This window comes from Lotus japonicus, chromosome 1 (assembly GCF_012489685.1).
Source record: "Lotus japonicus ecotype B-129 chromosome 1, LjGifu_v1.2".
Taxonomy (NCBI): domain Eukaryota; kingdom Viridiplantae; phylum Streptophyta; class Magnoliopsida; order Fabales; family Fabaceae; genus Lotus; species Lotus japonicus.
The window spans coordinates 68,931,466-68,948,399 of NC_080041.1; the positions used below are offsets into that span (position 1 = coordinate 68,931,466).

The 16,934-nt window shown below is 36.2% G+C and overlaps 1 protein-coding gene, 1 long non-coding RNA gene and 2 pseudogenes across 3 annotated transcripts; 1 reads left to right on the plus strand and 3 right to left on the minus strand.

Annotated features, from left to right (window-relative positions):
• Positions 1-1,872: 1,872 nt before the first annotated feature.
• Positions 1,873-4,570, minus strand: LOC130743339 (rust resistance kinase Lr10-like). The gene is made up of 3 exons (XM_057595548.1): positions 3,802-4,570; positions 3,266-3,292; positions 1,873-3,161 (listed from the first exon to the last, which is right to left on the minus strand). Exons 1-3 carry the CDS (start codon positions 4,502-4,504, stop codon positions 2,032-2,034), a joined length of 1,860 nt encoding a protein of 619 aa, XP_057451531.1. The 5' UTR covers positions 4,505-4,570; the 3' UTR covers positions 1,873-2,031.
• A 101-nt stretch (positions 4,571-4,671) lies between these two features.
• On the plus strand, positions 4,672-10,650 carry LOC130743304 (LEAF RUST 10 DISEASE-RESISTANCE LOCUS RECEPTOR-LIKE PROTEIN KINASE-like 2.4; annotated as a pseudogene).
• Positions 10,651-10,675: 25 nt separating this feature from the next.
• LOC130743351 (uncharacterized) lies at positions 10,676-12,104 on the minus strand. The gene is made up of 2 exons (XR_009021439.1): positions 11,437-12,104; positions 10,676-11,185 (listed from the first exon to the last, which is right to left on the minus strand). It is a non-coding gene; the product is annotated as an uncharacterized LOC130743351 (long non-coding RNA).
• A 1,520-nt stretch (positions 12,105-13,624) lies between these two features.
• LOC130743320 (rust resistance kinase Lr10-like) lies at positions 13,625-16,440 on the minus strand (annotated as a pseudogene). The gene is made up of 3 exons (XR_009021438.1): positions 15,588-16,440; positions 15,065-15,094; positions 13,625-14,960 (listed from the first exon to the last, which is right to left on the minus strand). The product of XR_009021438.1 is annotated as a rust resistance kinase Lr10-like (transcript).
• Between the last annotated feature and the right edge of the window lie 494 nt (positions 16,441-16,934).

Consider the following 16,934-nt stretch of genomic DNA (forward strand, 5'->3'; position numbering starts at 1 on the left):
AGATGATAGAGAGAAATATGTGAGAATTTATGGATTGTTTGGTATGATAGAAAGAGAAGAGAGATACAAGAGAAAGTATGATGTGGCTTATCTCTCCTTTCGTTTGGTTGAATAGAGAGTGGAAAGAGAAAGATTGATTTTGTGTAAAATGACATTTTAACCATAAATATAAATATTTTTAAATAAGTATGATGATGATAGAGGGATAAAATTGGAAAGTGGCTAAAAAATAACCCCCCCCCCCCTCACTTGCTTCTCATTTTGGGAAGACTCAAAAAATTGGGTGTGCCTCACCACTCCATCCTCCCCTTGCCCCTTCTCTCCCCCTACCAAACAAAGGTGACAAAGCTTTCTCTTCTCGATCTCTCTATTTCTTATCTCTTTCTTCTCTAACTCTCTTCTAACAAACAAAGCAAGTATGAAAGGTGGAAAGACCAAGATATAACTCCTGAAGGAGTAATTGAATTCATTCCAAACCAAGATATTAAATCTTTTATATTTTTATATATTCTTTTTTTCCGCCTAAACGTACCAATCATGCTTATACATGTGTGAGTGTAAATGCATAAATGACAAATTACCTATACTTGCACCTGTATCTTTGGATCACCGATCTACATAAATATTTAGGGAAGGTTTTTAATCGTCGCTGAACCCGAAGAGTGAAATAAAAACATTTAGCAAGGACGGTAAATGTCGCAAATTAAATACGTCAAATTTACAGCAGTCTCAAGTAATAAAAAAATGTTGTACGTTTTCTTGCAAATTACATAAAGCAAAAATGTTAATTGATACTAGGAGTGTTTGTGGGATGGGTTGAGACATGTCGTGCTTGACATTCACTTGATACTGAGTTTGAATTGTTCCTTTGCTGCGGTTTAAACCCCTCGCTATAATATAGCGGCGGTTCTTCCGACGGTTGGTAAAAAACGACGTCAGATGGACTCGCAGCACAAGAAATAGCGATAGTTGTATAAAACCGATGAGAAGCCTTTTCAAGATGGTTTAAGCTGCCTCTATTTAGAACTACAAATGTCGCTAAATCGCACATTTTGAAATAATAAAATTAGAGATATAGTAAGTGAAATGATATGAAAAGAATAGAAAGTAAAAGTAAATGGGATAAAAAAGAAAATATTTGTGAATGTATCAAAGTTGTATCACAAAAGGCTTAATTGCACTTTTGGTCCCCTAAGTATCATGATTGTGCGATTTGGGTCCCCCATGTTTAAAACGAGCGATTTGCATCCTAAACGTTTCAAAACGTGAAAATGTTACCCCTCCGTTAACCCTCCGTTCAAATCATTGACGGAAGTTAATGACGTGACATGCATGTGTGCTGGAATCTTCTCCCCCGTAATCAAGAAAAAGGTGGTCTGCTTGCATGTGTCTTCAGGAACCACATGTTCCTTTGGACTTGGATTCCTTCCTCGTGCTCTACTCGGTGGACTACTCGATCCTCCACGTGTTCTGGGACCACTTGCTATTGTTGAATCTCGAAGCTTCACCGTTGGATGAAGAAGAAGCTTCTTTAGGGACCGAAATCGCACCACGCTTCTACTCTCCTCTCTCAGATTGCACTTCTATTCTAGGACAGCATTTGAGAATTTAGGTTAGATTTGGGAATTTAGGGTTACAAATTTGTATTTATATGGGCTTGGGTTATTTTTTTGTCTGATTATTTTACTTTTATTTTTTAACCGTACCACGTAATAAATCAATGCCATGTAGGCATCTGCCGTCAATGATTTGAACGGAGGGGTAACATTTTCACGTTTTGAAACGTTTAGGATGCAAATCGCTCGTTTTAAACATGGGGGACCCAAATCGCACAATCATGATATTTAGGGGACCAAAAGTGCAATTAAGCCATCACAAAAGTACAATAGGATGCTTCACACGCTTAATAGGCAGTTCAATACAGAACTATTATATATTGCTTTTTTTATGGCATATTAACGGTATAACTGAGACAAACAAAAGGCAAAAGAAAATGACGTCTATTTCACCATTGACCATTGTTAGCTATAGTCACTCTAACTCCTGGATTACTTCTAAATCTTGGGGTAGTTGTCTTGCAGCAACACCCGACGTAGCACTTGTTCTTCTCAGTCCTGCACCTGCTGAAGAAGTGAAAGGATTAGGAGGTATTGGAGTTGTGTCTGCATCTCCTTCTAACATTTGAAGCACCATTTGCATTGATGGTCTATCCATGGCATGCCACTGGATGCACCAAAGTCCCACAATAGCTAGTTTCCTTGCAATTTCTGCATCCCCTTCTTCTTCAATATGGATTCTCATTTCCTCGTGTTCCTCCAAAAGATTATGAATCCATTCTGGGTAGTAAACCTGGCTACCATTTTCCTCCATGTCTTCCGTGATCTTCCTCCCTCCTATTGTTTCAAGCAACATCATTCCATAGCTATAAACATCTGACTTGTAAGAAACATTGCCAAAGTTTCTTGAGAACACTTCAGGAGCAATGTACCCCAGAGTTCCTCTAGCTGCAGTCATTGACACTATGCTCTCATCCCTTGAGCACAATTTAGCTAGACCAAAGTCACATATTTTTGGAGCAAAGTTGTGGTCTAGCAACACATTTTGAGGCTTGATATCAAAGTGGAGAATGCGCTGATTACAACCTTGGTGAAGATACTCAATTCCCTTGGCTATTCCTAAAGCAATTTCATGAAGTCTTTTCCAACCAAGGAAGTTTTGCCTGTTGTCTGGTGAATTGATGAACTTCTGGAGTGAACCGTTTGGTAAGAATTCATATACAAGAGCTCTATTAAAGCCATCAGCACAGAAACCCACCATGCGAACAATGTTAACATGGTGGATTCTACCCATGGTGCTAACTTCATTAATGAATTCTTCACCCTTTCCGTGAGAAATATTCAAGATCTTCACAGCAATAGGAATTTCTTTGGAAATGCTTCCTTTAAACACGGTTCCAAAGGCTCCCTCTCCTAACTTGTGCTCAAAATTGTTGGTGATTCTCTTAATTTCGACATAAGAGTATCTGGTGGGCTTAAGAGCTCTGTAGTCTTGTAGGAATTTTTCGAATATTGCTTCTTTTTCTTTTCTCAGTCGGTAAATGTCATAGACGTGGTAGACTGCAGCAGTCAAGAGCATAAAGAACAAGGATCCTAGGACAGATCCTGCATTTATGGAAACTAAAATGTAAGAAAATGATAATTTACTTACTGCTTCAGGTTAATATTGATCAGAAAGCAAAACAAAGTTTGAAGGAATGAACGCTGACCTGTAGTCACTAGAGCTGTTGAAGAACCTGCAAGTAGTTTAACAACAATAGCAAAACTCAGTAATGGTCACTAGATATCTCAAGGAACTGGCTTAATTGAATGCTCCTAAATACTTCACAAATGCAATACCAAATATTTTCAGGAATTTGAAACCGGTACATTTTATCCAAAAGTAGCATACAGTTGCTAGTTAGAAATCACGTTTAATTCCATTAATTTGTAAAGCTAGCTAGTAGCTAGGGTCTTCACAATCCATGGTTTTAAATTGTGATTTGCTGTCAAGGTTTTTCAAGTCTTCCAATAGGCTTAGGACCTCAATTGTGACTGCATTAGCGCTACGCAACCTCAAATTAAAACCAAAGTTCAATTATTTTGCATCTACATGACTTGAACATCTTAAATTTGTTCTTAACCGTACTCAACTGCAAAAACTAATTCTTAAGATAAGGATTGCTAAATTCTTTAACTTTAGTCTTTACTCTGATAGAACATAGAAAAGAGCCTCGGAATACTATGGAATGAAAAGGTTACCTACCTTTGTGATTGGGGAAACAATATATTTGATTGTTGGCAGTATGATTCCTCCACCCACATCTTCTCCCTTTTGATTCGCATTGTTGACAGTTGGGCTTAGACCATGTCAAGCGAAGAATATAGTCCTGATCTCTTTGAAAATTAAAAGGGCCGTAAGAAATATTAAAAATTTTAGTGCAGAACAACAAGGGAAGACCCACCAAGGTTCTACTGGACGGAATGGCGTATACTCGAGCAGTTGAGGTGATGAGGCACGGAACCAAATAGTAGTCCAAATCTGAATCTCTATCCATCAGTGAACAATTGAAGAAGTTATAGCCACCATGCTTGTCAGGCTTTAACTGGAAATGGGAGGCTGATAAAGTGAGGTGTTGGAGCTGCTTGGGAAGACAGCCATGTGGATCAGATAATTCAATAGTTTGGTGTCTGTAATCAATGTTTTTGACATTGAGCTTCACTGAGTGAGGGAGTTCAATCACTGTGTTGTTATCTGAGGAACAAGATAAGTCAAACCCCGGATAGCCACAGGTTGTAGGATGGTGGCCTCTGATTCGGAAAGGGAATCGGATCACCTGATTTCCGCATGATAAATCTGGACAGTTAGCTGTGCCTGTGCCTGTGCCAAGTGCAAGCTCCACAATAACAACATTGAAGCAAAGCATGAACAATAACAATCCAACACAAGAGGATAAACAAGTGCCCATTTTCTTAGCAAGTGTCTTTTTGAACCTGAAGAATTGCAGCTATTTTATAAATAAATAATTAATCTAGGCTAGCAGCTGTTGGTGTTTTTATAACGGGATTTCAATAAATTATTGTAGGTAGCCCTGTGTGTGGTGTATTAAGTACCACGTTGAGTGACTAATCAAGTCCTTTAGTCTCAATCCTCAACCACTAGAAAATATACATAGTGACAAATTTTATAAATATCTTATTGGATTCCATTATCAACACCAGAAATCCAAAGACTTCTAAATTTTTGTAGTCAAGTAAGTCAATAAGGAAATTTCAACGAAACTGAGGCAGTAGTAGAACGGTTGTGCAAATTAAAATTGTGATATCTATCTATCTATCCATCCTCATTTTTAGTTTAGCTTTTTGGTAGAAAGATGCAACTCATGATGGCTTCATCGACAGGATCAAAGATAAAGCTTTTGCAGGTGGTGTGGATAATAATAATAGTGCTTCTTCTCCTGTACTGTGGAAGTTGTAGCTGCAGCCAGCAACAAGTGTGTTCTGGTTCGTGCGGTGTTCATAACATAACCCACCCTTTCCGGCTGAAAGACGATCCGCAAGAGTGTGGTGATCCGAGGTATGAGCTGATCTGCGAGGCCAACCAATTGATGGTGTATTTGGGATTTGGGAAATATTATGTTGAGTCAATTAATAACAACAATTTCACTATACGACTACTGGATCCCAAACTTCAGCACCTTCATTTCCCATTAATAACAAGTTATTCTTTGGGCCTCTACAATCTCACTTTGGCCGATCTTCGTTATGGACCATATCAAATGTATCTGGATATAACGGACAGAATCAGGTTGGTGAATTCCATGTTATATGTGAACTGTCCAATTGGGGTGGACTTCACTGGTGCTTTGCAGCACGTTGATGACGGTGCAGCTTGCATGAAGAATAGTTCTTCCTCTTCTTCTTGGTATGGGAAATCTTTCTACCTTTTCAATGCCACTGACAAAACTGTGGAGAATTTGGGGCTGGGAGACTCGTGCCGCGTAGAGTTTATGTACCTGACATCGTGGCATGATGATGATGAAACCAACAACATTTCATGTACCAAGATTCGTGACATGCTGCTTTATGGCTTTGAACTTTCCTGGGCGAACAGTCTTTGTAAAGAGGGCCACTTTGCCGTGCTCCTTAACAACAACCACTGGCGTTGCGAATCAGGTTAGCTTGCCCACCCATGAATCTCTTCAGCTTCCTCAACTCCATCTCTTTTCTTCATTTAATATTTTTAGCTACAAATAGGTGCAGGGACAAAAATGAATTAAGTTTTATTCACACCTGCAACCTCCCAATTAGTAGAGTTTAGGTGTTGAAAAGAAAGAGAAAGTAAAAGATGTGATTGATCATATAATTGAAAAAGAAGAAAGAAATAGAGAAAAGCATAGTGAAAATGAGGTGGTGATATGAATGAATCATAGCTCGAAAATGAGGTGATTAAAGTTTTATATTAAGTTTATCATATCAATTATCAATTTTATAAAATTCTTCTACTTTTTTTATGGATATGCACAGTCAGTGTAAAGAAGTTTTACACTGACGTCCAATCACATTATGGCACATAGGACTAAGTGGTTACAAATATTACTAACTTTAATTATTAAATTAATAAATTGCTGATGTGACGGAAATCAATTGGATGCATGTGTAAAACAAGTTTACACTATTAGTGCACCTCCCATTTTCTCTTTTTAAAATTTAACAATTAGGTGTTAATAAATGTCAATTACTTTTAAAAATAAAGTCCACTTGTCATTTGTTGTTAGAAAACTTAAAAAGGACATAAGAAACTTTAGTTTTTCCCTTATAATTTACATATCAGAAGAAAGAGAAAATGAAAATAATATATAAATTAAATAATAATTTTATTTTAAAACTCAAAATAAATTAAAAATTAAAAAAATTATAGATAATATTTCTTTACCAAGATTTGACACACAAAACTAGAGGAAAATTAAAAAAGGCTTTACAGTCAAAACATGGTTAAGGAAGAAGATGTCAGAGAGAGAGAGATAGAGACGATGATGACGAGGACGAAGGGAAAACTTAGGGTTGGTGGGGGTTCCGAAGAGATCTCATGGGGTTGGAAGCTATGTGTCCCTTTTCATTGATGGTATTTCATATGGTGCAACATACCATCAGATTAAAGACCTTTTTTCTTTGTTTGGAATGATTGCTAGTGTTTTCCTTCGAAGGAGGAGGAAGGAGGGACGACACTGACGTTTCGACTTTGTTTGGATGGTGTCTAGGAGGGATGCCATGGAAGCTTTGAGCAAACTTAATGGTGCTAGGATAAATAGGTCGTGTTTATCTGTCTCAATTTTCAATTAAGTTTCCTCGCGTGAAGAGTGCTTAAGAAGCGGCTGTAAGAGATCGTTGTCTTGGTTTTCAAGGTAGACGAAGACAAGGTCCTGATGAGGGGGAGACATATTGTCTTCTATTTCCAAAAGCTTTTTTTCTAATTGGTGTTGTCAAGAATTTTTTGGTCTAATGTTGTTAGCCAGTGTACATGGGGGGGGGTTGGTTGAACCTTCCCCTCGTGCTTTGGAGGATTGCAATGATCTTGGGTTTGTGGAGGGTATGGGTGTCTTGCGTCCTGAGATTGCCCTTTGCTCGTTTAATGTTGATGGCTTTGGCTATGATATGCTGGTTCCTTCTGTTATGACTAGGGTGTGAAGTGCTCTTTCGATGGGGAAACATTGGAGTTGTGCATGATTGTTGTACAAATGTTATTGCGGTTGACCAAATTGTAGCCCAAATTTATGCGCGAAGGAGACTGTAGAGAACATATTTTGGGTTTTGTTTTCATTTTGGGGACTTTTATAGTTGTGTCGTGGTTGTTGATTCTTTGGGTGTTAGTTTTGGTTTTGGGGTTGACGTTTTCTCTTTCGTTGTTGTTGCTTTATTGGGTGGTCTGTTTAGTAGGTTGTCCTTGGTTTGTTGTCTTTTTAGGCGGTTTTCTTCCTTTTTGAGAATGGACTGTGTATTCTTGTCATATCCATATTTTTGCTTTTTTAAACAATAACACCTAGTCAAAAGCAAAAAGATGAAAGGTGAAAAAACTAACTGATTGAAAAAATTGTTTGGTGAGATTAGTTATTGAACAAATTGAAATTGTAAACTAACATAGAGGGACATATGCTTGTGTAATTCTTTTTATAATTGGCATTATTTTATTTAAACAACAATATATATACATACTAATTTTAAAATAATTATCACTTTAAATATTTTAATTTATTTCAATTTGTTTATCATCTTAAAAAATATAATATTATTTTTTATTTTTTTTCATTTTTCATATTTTGATTAGATTTAATTGGATATTATAAATAACTTTATATTTTTATTTAATAAATAACTTATATTTATTTAAATTAATAAAATATTTGGGCCAATTGCAGCGACGACAAACATAGAGATTTTCCATCATATTACATGTCATGTCTCATTTAATTTCTCTTTTTTCATTGATCTCTCAATGGGTAGACTTGAAGCGTGAATCAATCTTTTTCCATGATGGCTCTCCTCACTCTCCTGCAATTTCCCTCCGATTTTCCTTAACTTTCCTCCTTCCCAAACACCTGCTAAGAATATACTTTCTTTCACACTACAATTTCACTTGCACCAAGTGAGATATAGGAAAGATGAGAAAGAAATGATATGTGATATGATGATAGAAGAGAGAGATATGAAGAGAAAGTAAGTTAATATTACAATATGGTTAAGTGACTATGGTAAACTAACTAAGGTAAAGTAACTAGCTATATTACAAGGTATTTTGACTATATGTAATAGTTTAAATGAAATGGAAAAGAGAATGTGGTTTGAATGAATCATAACTCATATATTAATCACCTAACATTTTTAAATAAATTGCATGGAGCATTTATGAGAACAATTTTAATTCATTTGCACATAACTCTACCATATCTTGAACATTTGTTACAATTTATCTCAACTTTTCTTATCACATCAAATATCATATATATCTTTCATTTTTTTTCTATTTTCTTCATATATCTCTTGATTTGGGGTGTAAACATAACATATTATTATTTCTATATATTGAGTATGTTTATCAATTCTGATTCATACACCATTGCCCGTAACGACATGTTCCACAAACACACATATATATAGCCTCATTTTTTCTCTATCTCTCTTTCAATCACGTCACATCATCAATCACTTATTTCTATTCTCTTTCTATCTTACTCTATGTGTGTACATCATTTCTCTCATTTCTTCTCTTATCTTCCTTGATGTTGGTGTGATGTGATTAAGTTATGAATAAAAACTTATTATTGTTTCATGTATGTAGTTGCAGGACCGCTCTGGTCATTGTACTTAAAGAACTGGTTAATGTGGATTAGAATAACAGTAGGTACGTGACCATGCCTTTACCTTAGATGATTAAAATTGCGGTTATTGTTGATCGGGTCATTGGACTTAAAAGTGGAGAATTGAAAATGCTATTATATGTTATGTTTCATTTCATTTTATGCATATATATAATGTCATTTAATAATCATGTACTTTATGTTTTAAACTTAACCATTCATGTTAGATTTAATGTTCTCACTTGATACACCCCTATATATATATATATATTGTAATTTAGTACTATTCCATTTTTTTATAATCATTTTCACTTCTTTTTATCAATCGAAAAACCACACCACCATAGAGGAGAGGGAAAAAAATTGATGTCACTTTCATAGTGAACAAGTTAAGCTGACTCTTCTCTTCTGAGTCACTGAGATGCTATTTATATGATTTGTTTTCTACTGTCATATCATCTTCACAGCACTCGTTGCTCTGATATGCGGTGCCAGATGTGTTCTCGGAGCCTCGTTCTATATCTTGTTATTAATCTATAAATTGCGACGGAAGCATTTATCCATGTACGAAGGCATTGAAGATTTTCTACGAAGTGACAATAACATCATGCCTATAAGGTACTCTTACAAAGACATCAAGAGCATAACCCAGAAATTTAAGACAAAACTAGGAAATGGAGGCTTTGGTTCTGTCTTCAAAGGACAACTTCGAAGTGGTCGTCTTGTAGCTGTCAAGATGTTGGACAACGCCAAGACAAATGGTCAAGATTTCATCAATGAAGTTGGCACCATTGGTAGGATTCATCATGTCAATGTGGTTCAGCTCATTAGTTTTTGTGTGGAAGGATCAAAGCGTGCTCTTATATATGAGTTCATGTCAAATGGGTCTCTTGAAAAGTACATCTTTACTCATGAAGAGAGTACTTCTTTAAGTTGTGAGAAATTATAATATACCATTTCTCTTGGAGTGGCTCATGGCATTGAATACCTGCATAATGGCTGCAACATGAAAATTCTACACTTTGACATCAAGCCTCATAACATTCTTCTTGATGAAAATTTCAATCCAAAAGTTTCTGATTTTGGACTTGCAAGGCTCTGTCCTACAGATAATAGCATTGTGTCTTTGACAGCAGCAAGAGGAACCATAGGATACATGGCACCAGAGCTATTTTACAGAAATGTTGGCACTGTCTCTTACAAAGCTGATGTGTATAGCTTTGGGATGTTACTTATGGAGATGGCAGGTAGAAGGAAGAATTTAAATGCATTGGCTGAGGAGTCTAGCTTTAGCCAAATTTATTTCCCTTTCTGGGTTCATGACCAGTTAAACGATGGAAGGGAAATCACAATTGAAAATGACACTGATGAGGAAATGAAGTTGGCAAAGAAAATGATGATTGTGGCTTTGTGGTGTATACAGACAAAGCCTACTGATCGTCCTCCAATGGATAAAGTGTTGGAGATGCTTGAAGATCATGAGGAATTACAAATGCCTAAAAAGCCTTATCTATATGCACAAGATTTACCAGCAGAGTATGCAAATGACAACACATGATCTGCATCCATTTTGTTGGCATGTGGGTAGGTATATATTATACATGTTTAATGCATTTCTGACATTTTATGAGAAGCAATGTATTTTCTGAGCTAGCAGGTAGTTGAATCAAGTCATTGTATGATAAAAAAGAATATTAAAAGAGTACATTTTTGTATTTTTGTCATTTTTTTTGTAAGGTTGTAAACCTGTGTTTCTTTAAGTGTGCTTGCTAAATTTGTGCGTGATTTCCTTAGAACGTCTGAAATATTGGTTTGCGAAATTTGTTATTACAAAAGTGACTACACACTTTAATCACAAAAGATACTATAATAACAATAACAATGAGATATAACATAGTCTTTGAAATTCATATTTTCCAAAGACAACAATAACAATGAGATATAACCTGATGCAAACTTCCTAAACCTCATGGTCTCACAACCATCCCAACTTTAATGGCTTAAAATTCATATAAAATGTTTTAATCTTGACAATTATGTTCTGGTCCCATTCAAAACATCTGTTTTTGACAAAGTGTTACTTACAGCTCCCCAAGATGCATGCAGTAAGAAACTCCAAATGAAATGAAGGAGATGAACTGGTTATTGTGTATTGGCCTCTTTACCAGCAAGCGGTTCATACCACTGAGGGCCAAATCCAGCAGCTTTTCTAGCTGCCTCATTAATTGGAGTTCAAGTCTTGAATGATGACTCCAATAGGCTCTCCATAAACAACATTTTCCTAGGTCTTCTCCCCTTAAGCAAGAAGAACAAAGATTAGAGATGCACAAACTGGTTTTCGTGGCTACAAACTTTACAGGAAGAATATAGATAAGAGATGCACTATTAAGGTAATTGCCATGAATTCCAACACAAAAGTATGTAGGGTAGGACTCTTCACATGTTTAATTGCCAGTCCAATAAAAATCTAATATTTAAAGCTTGTTATGCTACATTTAACAGTATATCTAAGACAAACTAGTCTAAAATGTATTTCAGTATTTCACCATTGTAATTGTAAGCTATGAATCACTCTAACTCTTGGATTACTTCTAAATCTTGGGTTAGTTGTCTAGCAACAACACCCGCAGTAGCACTTGTTCTCCTTGGTCCTGCACCTGCTGAAGAATTATAAGGATTAGGAGGTATTGGAGTTGTCTCTACATCTCCCTCTAACATTTGAAGCACCATTTGCATTGATGGTCTATCCATGGCATGCCACTGGATGCACCAGAGTCCCACAATAGCCAGTTTCCTTGCAATTTTTGCATCCCCTTCTTCTTCAATATGGATTCTCATTTCTTTGTAGATATTTTGATTCCATTATCAACAACAGAAGTCCCAAGACTAGTCATATTTTGGTAGTCAAGTCAACAAGGAAGGCACTTTCCACGAAACTGACGAGTACTAGTAGCGTGTAAATTACAATTGTGATATTATACTAATATCTATCTATCAATATTCAATCCTCATTTTAATTGTAGCACTTTCGTAAAGAGATCCCAATAGGAAAATGACACTCATTATTGCTGCTGCGTTATCATCAAGGATAAGGCTTGTGCAGGTGGTGTTGGTAATAATAATATTGCTCCTTTTCTTATGGTTATAATGAAGTGATAATCGAATCAAATATCTATAAAATTAGCTTTTGACTCAAGCTCTTATATCACAGTGATTGACAGCATGTGTCATTTCACTTTGAAATCCTGTCATTTTTTAGAAGTGTTGAAATGGTCCATTCATTTTGTATGTTTATCTAGGTATTTTGATCGTGAATCAATCAATCTTATTATCTTTGTAAATGTTGATATTTTGAATGTGTCAAAGTTCTTAAATGAGTATCCCATTCTTTAGCACGCGAGGCCCCTTCCTAGGCTTCTTTGCCTTGAAAGATTGTGATGGCTTTGTCTTTGTGTGATGTCTTTTCTTATTAATGACATTCTTCACGTTCTCAACATGTGGCTCTTGTAATATATAGGATGAGCAAGACGTTTGTTTATTAAAGAAGAGAGAGATAAAGAAGATAGAGTAGAGAAGAGAGACGATGATAAAGAGAAATATGTGAGAATTTATAAATTGTTTGGTATGATAGAAAGAGAAGAGAGATACAAGAGAAAGTATGATGCGGCTTATCTCTCTTTTCATTTGGTTGAATAGAGAGTGAAAAGAGAAATGATTGATTTTGTGTAAATATAAATATGGGAAAGTGGCTAAACATTTTAACCATAAATATAAATATTTTTAAATAAGTATGACGATGATAGAGGGATAAAATTGGAAAGTGGCTAAAAAATAAACCCCCCTCTCTCACTTGCTTCTCATTTTGGGAAGACTCAAAAAATTGGGTGTGCTTCACCACTACATCCTCCCCTCACTCCTCTCACTTCTACCAAACAAAGGTGACAAAGCTTTCTCTTCTGGATTTCCCTATTTCCTAGCTCTTTCTTCTCTAACTCTCTTCTAACAAACAAAGTAAGTATGAAAGGTGGAAAGACCAAGATATAACTCATGAAGGAGTAATTGAATTCATTCAAAACCAAGATATTAAATCTTTTATATTTTTATATATTCTTTTTTTCCGCCTAAACCTACCAATCATGCTTATACATGTGTGAGTGTAAATGCATAAATGACAAATTACCTATACTTGCACCTGTATCTTTGGATCACCGATCTACATAAATATTCAGGGGAGGTTTTTAATCGTTGCTGAACCCGAAGAGTGAAATAAAAACATTAAACAAGGACGATAAACGTCGCAAATTAAATACGCCAAATTTACAGGAGTCTCAAGTAATAAAAAATATTGTACGTTTTAATGCAAATTACATAAAGCAAAAATGTTAATCGATACTAGGAGTGTTTGTGGGATTGGTTGAGACATGTCGTGCTTGACATTCACTTGATACTGAGTTTGAATTGTTTCTTTGCTGCGGTTTAACCCCACCCCACCCCCCCCCCCCCCCTTCCCCCCCACCCCCGCTAGAATATAGCGGCCGTTCTTCCGACGGTTGGTAAAAAACGACGTCAGATGGATTCGCAGCGCAAGAAATAGCGGTAGTTGTATAAAACCGATGAGAAGCCTTTTCAAGGTTGATTAAGCTACCGCTATTTAGAACTACAACTGTAGCTAAATCGCACATTTAGAAATAATGAAATTAGAGATATAATAAGTGATATGATATGAAAAGAATAGAAAGTAAAAGTAAATGGGATAAAAAAGAAAATATTTGTGAATGTATCAAAGTTGTATCACAAAAGTACAATAGGATGCTTCACAGGCTTAATAGGCAGTTCAATACAGAACTAATATATATTGCTTTTTATGGCATATTAACGGTATAACTGAGAAACAAAAGGCAAAAGAAAATGACGTCTATTTCACCATTGTTAGCTATAGTCACTCTAACTCCTGGATTACTTCTAAATCTTGGGGTAGTTGTCTTGCAGCAACACCCGACGTAGCACTTGTTCTTCTCAGTCCTGCACCTGCTGAAGAAGTGAAAGGATTAGGAGGTATTGGAGTTGTGTCTGCATCTCCTTCTAACATTTGAAGCACCATTTGCATTGATGGTCTATCCATGGCATGCCACTGGATGCACCAAAGTCCCACAATAGCTAGTTTCCTTGCTATTTCTGCATCCCCTTCTTCTTCAATATGGATTCTCATTTCCTCATCTTCTTCTAAAAGATTATGAATCCATTCTGGGTAGTTAACATGGCTAGTATTTTCGTCCATGTCTTCCGTAATCTTCCTCCCTCCTATTGTTTCAAGCAGCATCATTCCATAGCTATAAACGTCTGACTTGTAAGATACATTGCCAAAGTTTCTTGAGAACACTTCAGGAGCAATGTACCCTAAAGTTCCTCTAGCTGCAGTCATTGACACTATGCTCTGATCCCTTGAGCACAATTTGGCAAGACCAAAGTCACATATTTTTGGACCAAAGTTGTGGTCTAGCAACACATTTTGAGGCTTGATATCGAAGTGGAGAATGCGCTGATTACAACCTTGATGAAGATACTCAATTCCCTTGGCTACTCCTAAAGCAATTTCATGAAGCGTTTTCCAACCAAGGAAGTTTTGCTTGTTGTCTGGTGAATTAATGAACTTCTGGAGTGAACCGTTAGGTAAGAACTCATAAACAAGAGCTCTTTGAAAGCCATCAGCACAGAAACCCACCATGCGAACAATGTTAACATGGTGGATTCTACCCATGGTGCTAACTTCATTGATGAATTCTTCCCCCCTTTCCGTGAGAAATGTTCAAGATCTTCACCGCAATAGGAATTTCTTTGGAAATGCTTCCTTTAAATACGGTTCCGAAGGCTCCCTCTCCTAACTTGTGCTCAAAATTGTTGGTGATTCTCTTAATTTCGACATAAGAGTATCTTGTGGGCTTAAGAGCTCTGTAGTCTTCAAGAAATTTTTCAAATATTGCTTGTTTTTCTTTCCTCAGTCTGTAAGAGTCATAAATGTGGTAGACTGCACCAGTCAACAGAACAAAAACCAAGGATCCTAGGACTGATCCTGCATTTATGGAAACTAAATTGTAAGAAAATGTTAAATTTATATACTGGTTCAGGTTAATAATATTGATCAGAAAGAAAAAAGTTGAAAGACTGAAAGCTGACCTGTAGTCACAAGAGCTGTTGAAGAAGAACCTGCAAAGTGTAAACATTTTAACAGATATAGAAAAACTCACTAAAGGTAACTAGACATCTCAAGGATAAGGCTTAATTGAATGCTCTAAAATACTTTACAAATGCAATACCAAATATTTTCATGAATTTGAAACAAGTATTTATTAAGATCTTACTACTCAAAACCTGCATACAGTTGCTAGTTAGAAAGTATGGGCAGTAAGAAATCAATCAAATCATTAATTTGTAAAGCTAGCTAGGGTCTTCATAACTCATGGTTTTAAATAGTGATTCGCTATCAGGGTTTTCAAGTCTTCTAATAAGTTCGCGACCTGAATTGTGGCTGCATTAGCGTGATGCAACCGCAATTTAAAACCATGGTTCAATTAGTTTTGCATCTGCATGAGTTGAACATCTTAAATTTGGGCTAACTCTTGAACTTTAGTCTGATCTCTAACAGAACATATAGAAAAGAACCTCCAATTACGATAGATTTAATGAAAAGGTCACTTACCTTTGTGATTGGGGAAACAATATAATTGGTTGTTGGCAGAATGATTCTTCCATCCACATGTTCTCCCTTTTGATTCACATTGTTTACACTTGGGTTCAGTCCATGTGAAACGAAGAAAGGTGTCCTGATCTCTTTGAAAATTAAAAGGGCCGTAAGAAATATTAAAAATTTTAGTGCAGAACAACAAGGGAAGACCCACCAAGGTTCTACTGGACGGAATGGCGTATACTCGAGCAGTTGAGGTGATGAGGCACGGAACCAAATAGTAGTCCAAATCTGAATCTCTATCCATCAGTGAACAATTGAAGAAGTTATAGCCACCATGCTTGTCAGGCTTTAACTGGAAATGGGAGGCTGATAAAGTGAGGTGTTGGAGCTGCTTGGGAAGACAGCCATGTGGATCAGATAATTCAATAGTTTGGTGTCTGTAATCAATGTTTTTGACATTGAGCTTCACTGAGTGAGGGAGTTCAATCACTGTGTTGTTATCTGAGGAACAAGATAAGTCAAACCCCGGATAGCCACAGGTTGTAGGATGGTGGCCTCTGATTCGGAAAGGGAATCGGATCACCTGATTTCCGCATGATAAATCTGGACAGTTAGCTGTGCCTGTGCCTGTGCCAAGTGCAAGCTTCACACTGAAGTTGAAGCAAAGCATGAACAATAACAATCCAACACAAGAGGATATCTTTACCAAACAAGAGCCCATTTCTTAGCAGTAGTCTCTTTGAAATCTATTCTATTAATAAATAATTAATAGAACCAATAAAGATTTCTTTTTTGATTCATCCAGTTGAATACCTCACTCAAAAATTGTTTTTATCTAATCCGGAGGAATTAATAGAAAAGGAAAATCCCTTATAATACATCAAATCCGGTTCAATTATTGATTAGTAACCGTATGTTTTTTGGAAAATGTTAATAAATTCCAAAGTCCATTTCGGCGTCCAATGGATATTCTATTTTTTCTTCAACTTTGAATTTGATTTTCTTAACATTGTCGCTATTTTTAGGAGTGTTTTATAACGAGATTTCATGGATTATGATTCATTCACACCTCACTTTATCTACCGTCTCATTTGCAATTTCTTTCTCTCTTTTTTCTTTTTATCTCTCTAACTGAGTGTGGTTTGAACTGTGAACAAAACTTTGTTTCACTGTTGCAATAAATATATGGTAGCCCTATGTGAGGTGTTTTAAGTACAACGTCATGTTTAGCGACTAAAGAAGTCCTACAATAACTTCTTTGTAGATATTTTGATTCCATTATCAACAACAGAAGTCCCAAGACTTGTCATATTTTGGTAGTCAAGTCAATAAGGAAGGCAGTTTCCACGAAACTGACGA

Bases quoted from the DNA above. Each gene is read 5' to 3' on its own strand.
- LOC130743339 (XM_057595548.1), bottom strand. From the start codon at position 4,504: ATGGGCACTTGTTTATCCTCTTGTGTTGGATTGTTATTGTTCATGCTT. The intron at 3,293-3,801 runs GTAGGTAACCTT...AACTACTTGCAG, and splicing joins TTGTTTCCCCAATCACAAAG to GTTCTTCAACAGCTCTAGTG. The intron at 3,162-3,265 runs GTCAGCGTTCAT...CCATAAATGCAG, and splicing joins AACAGCTCTAGTGACTACAG to GATCTGTCCTAGGATCCTTG.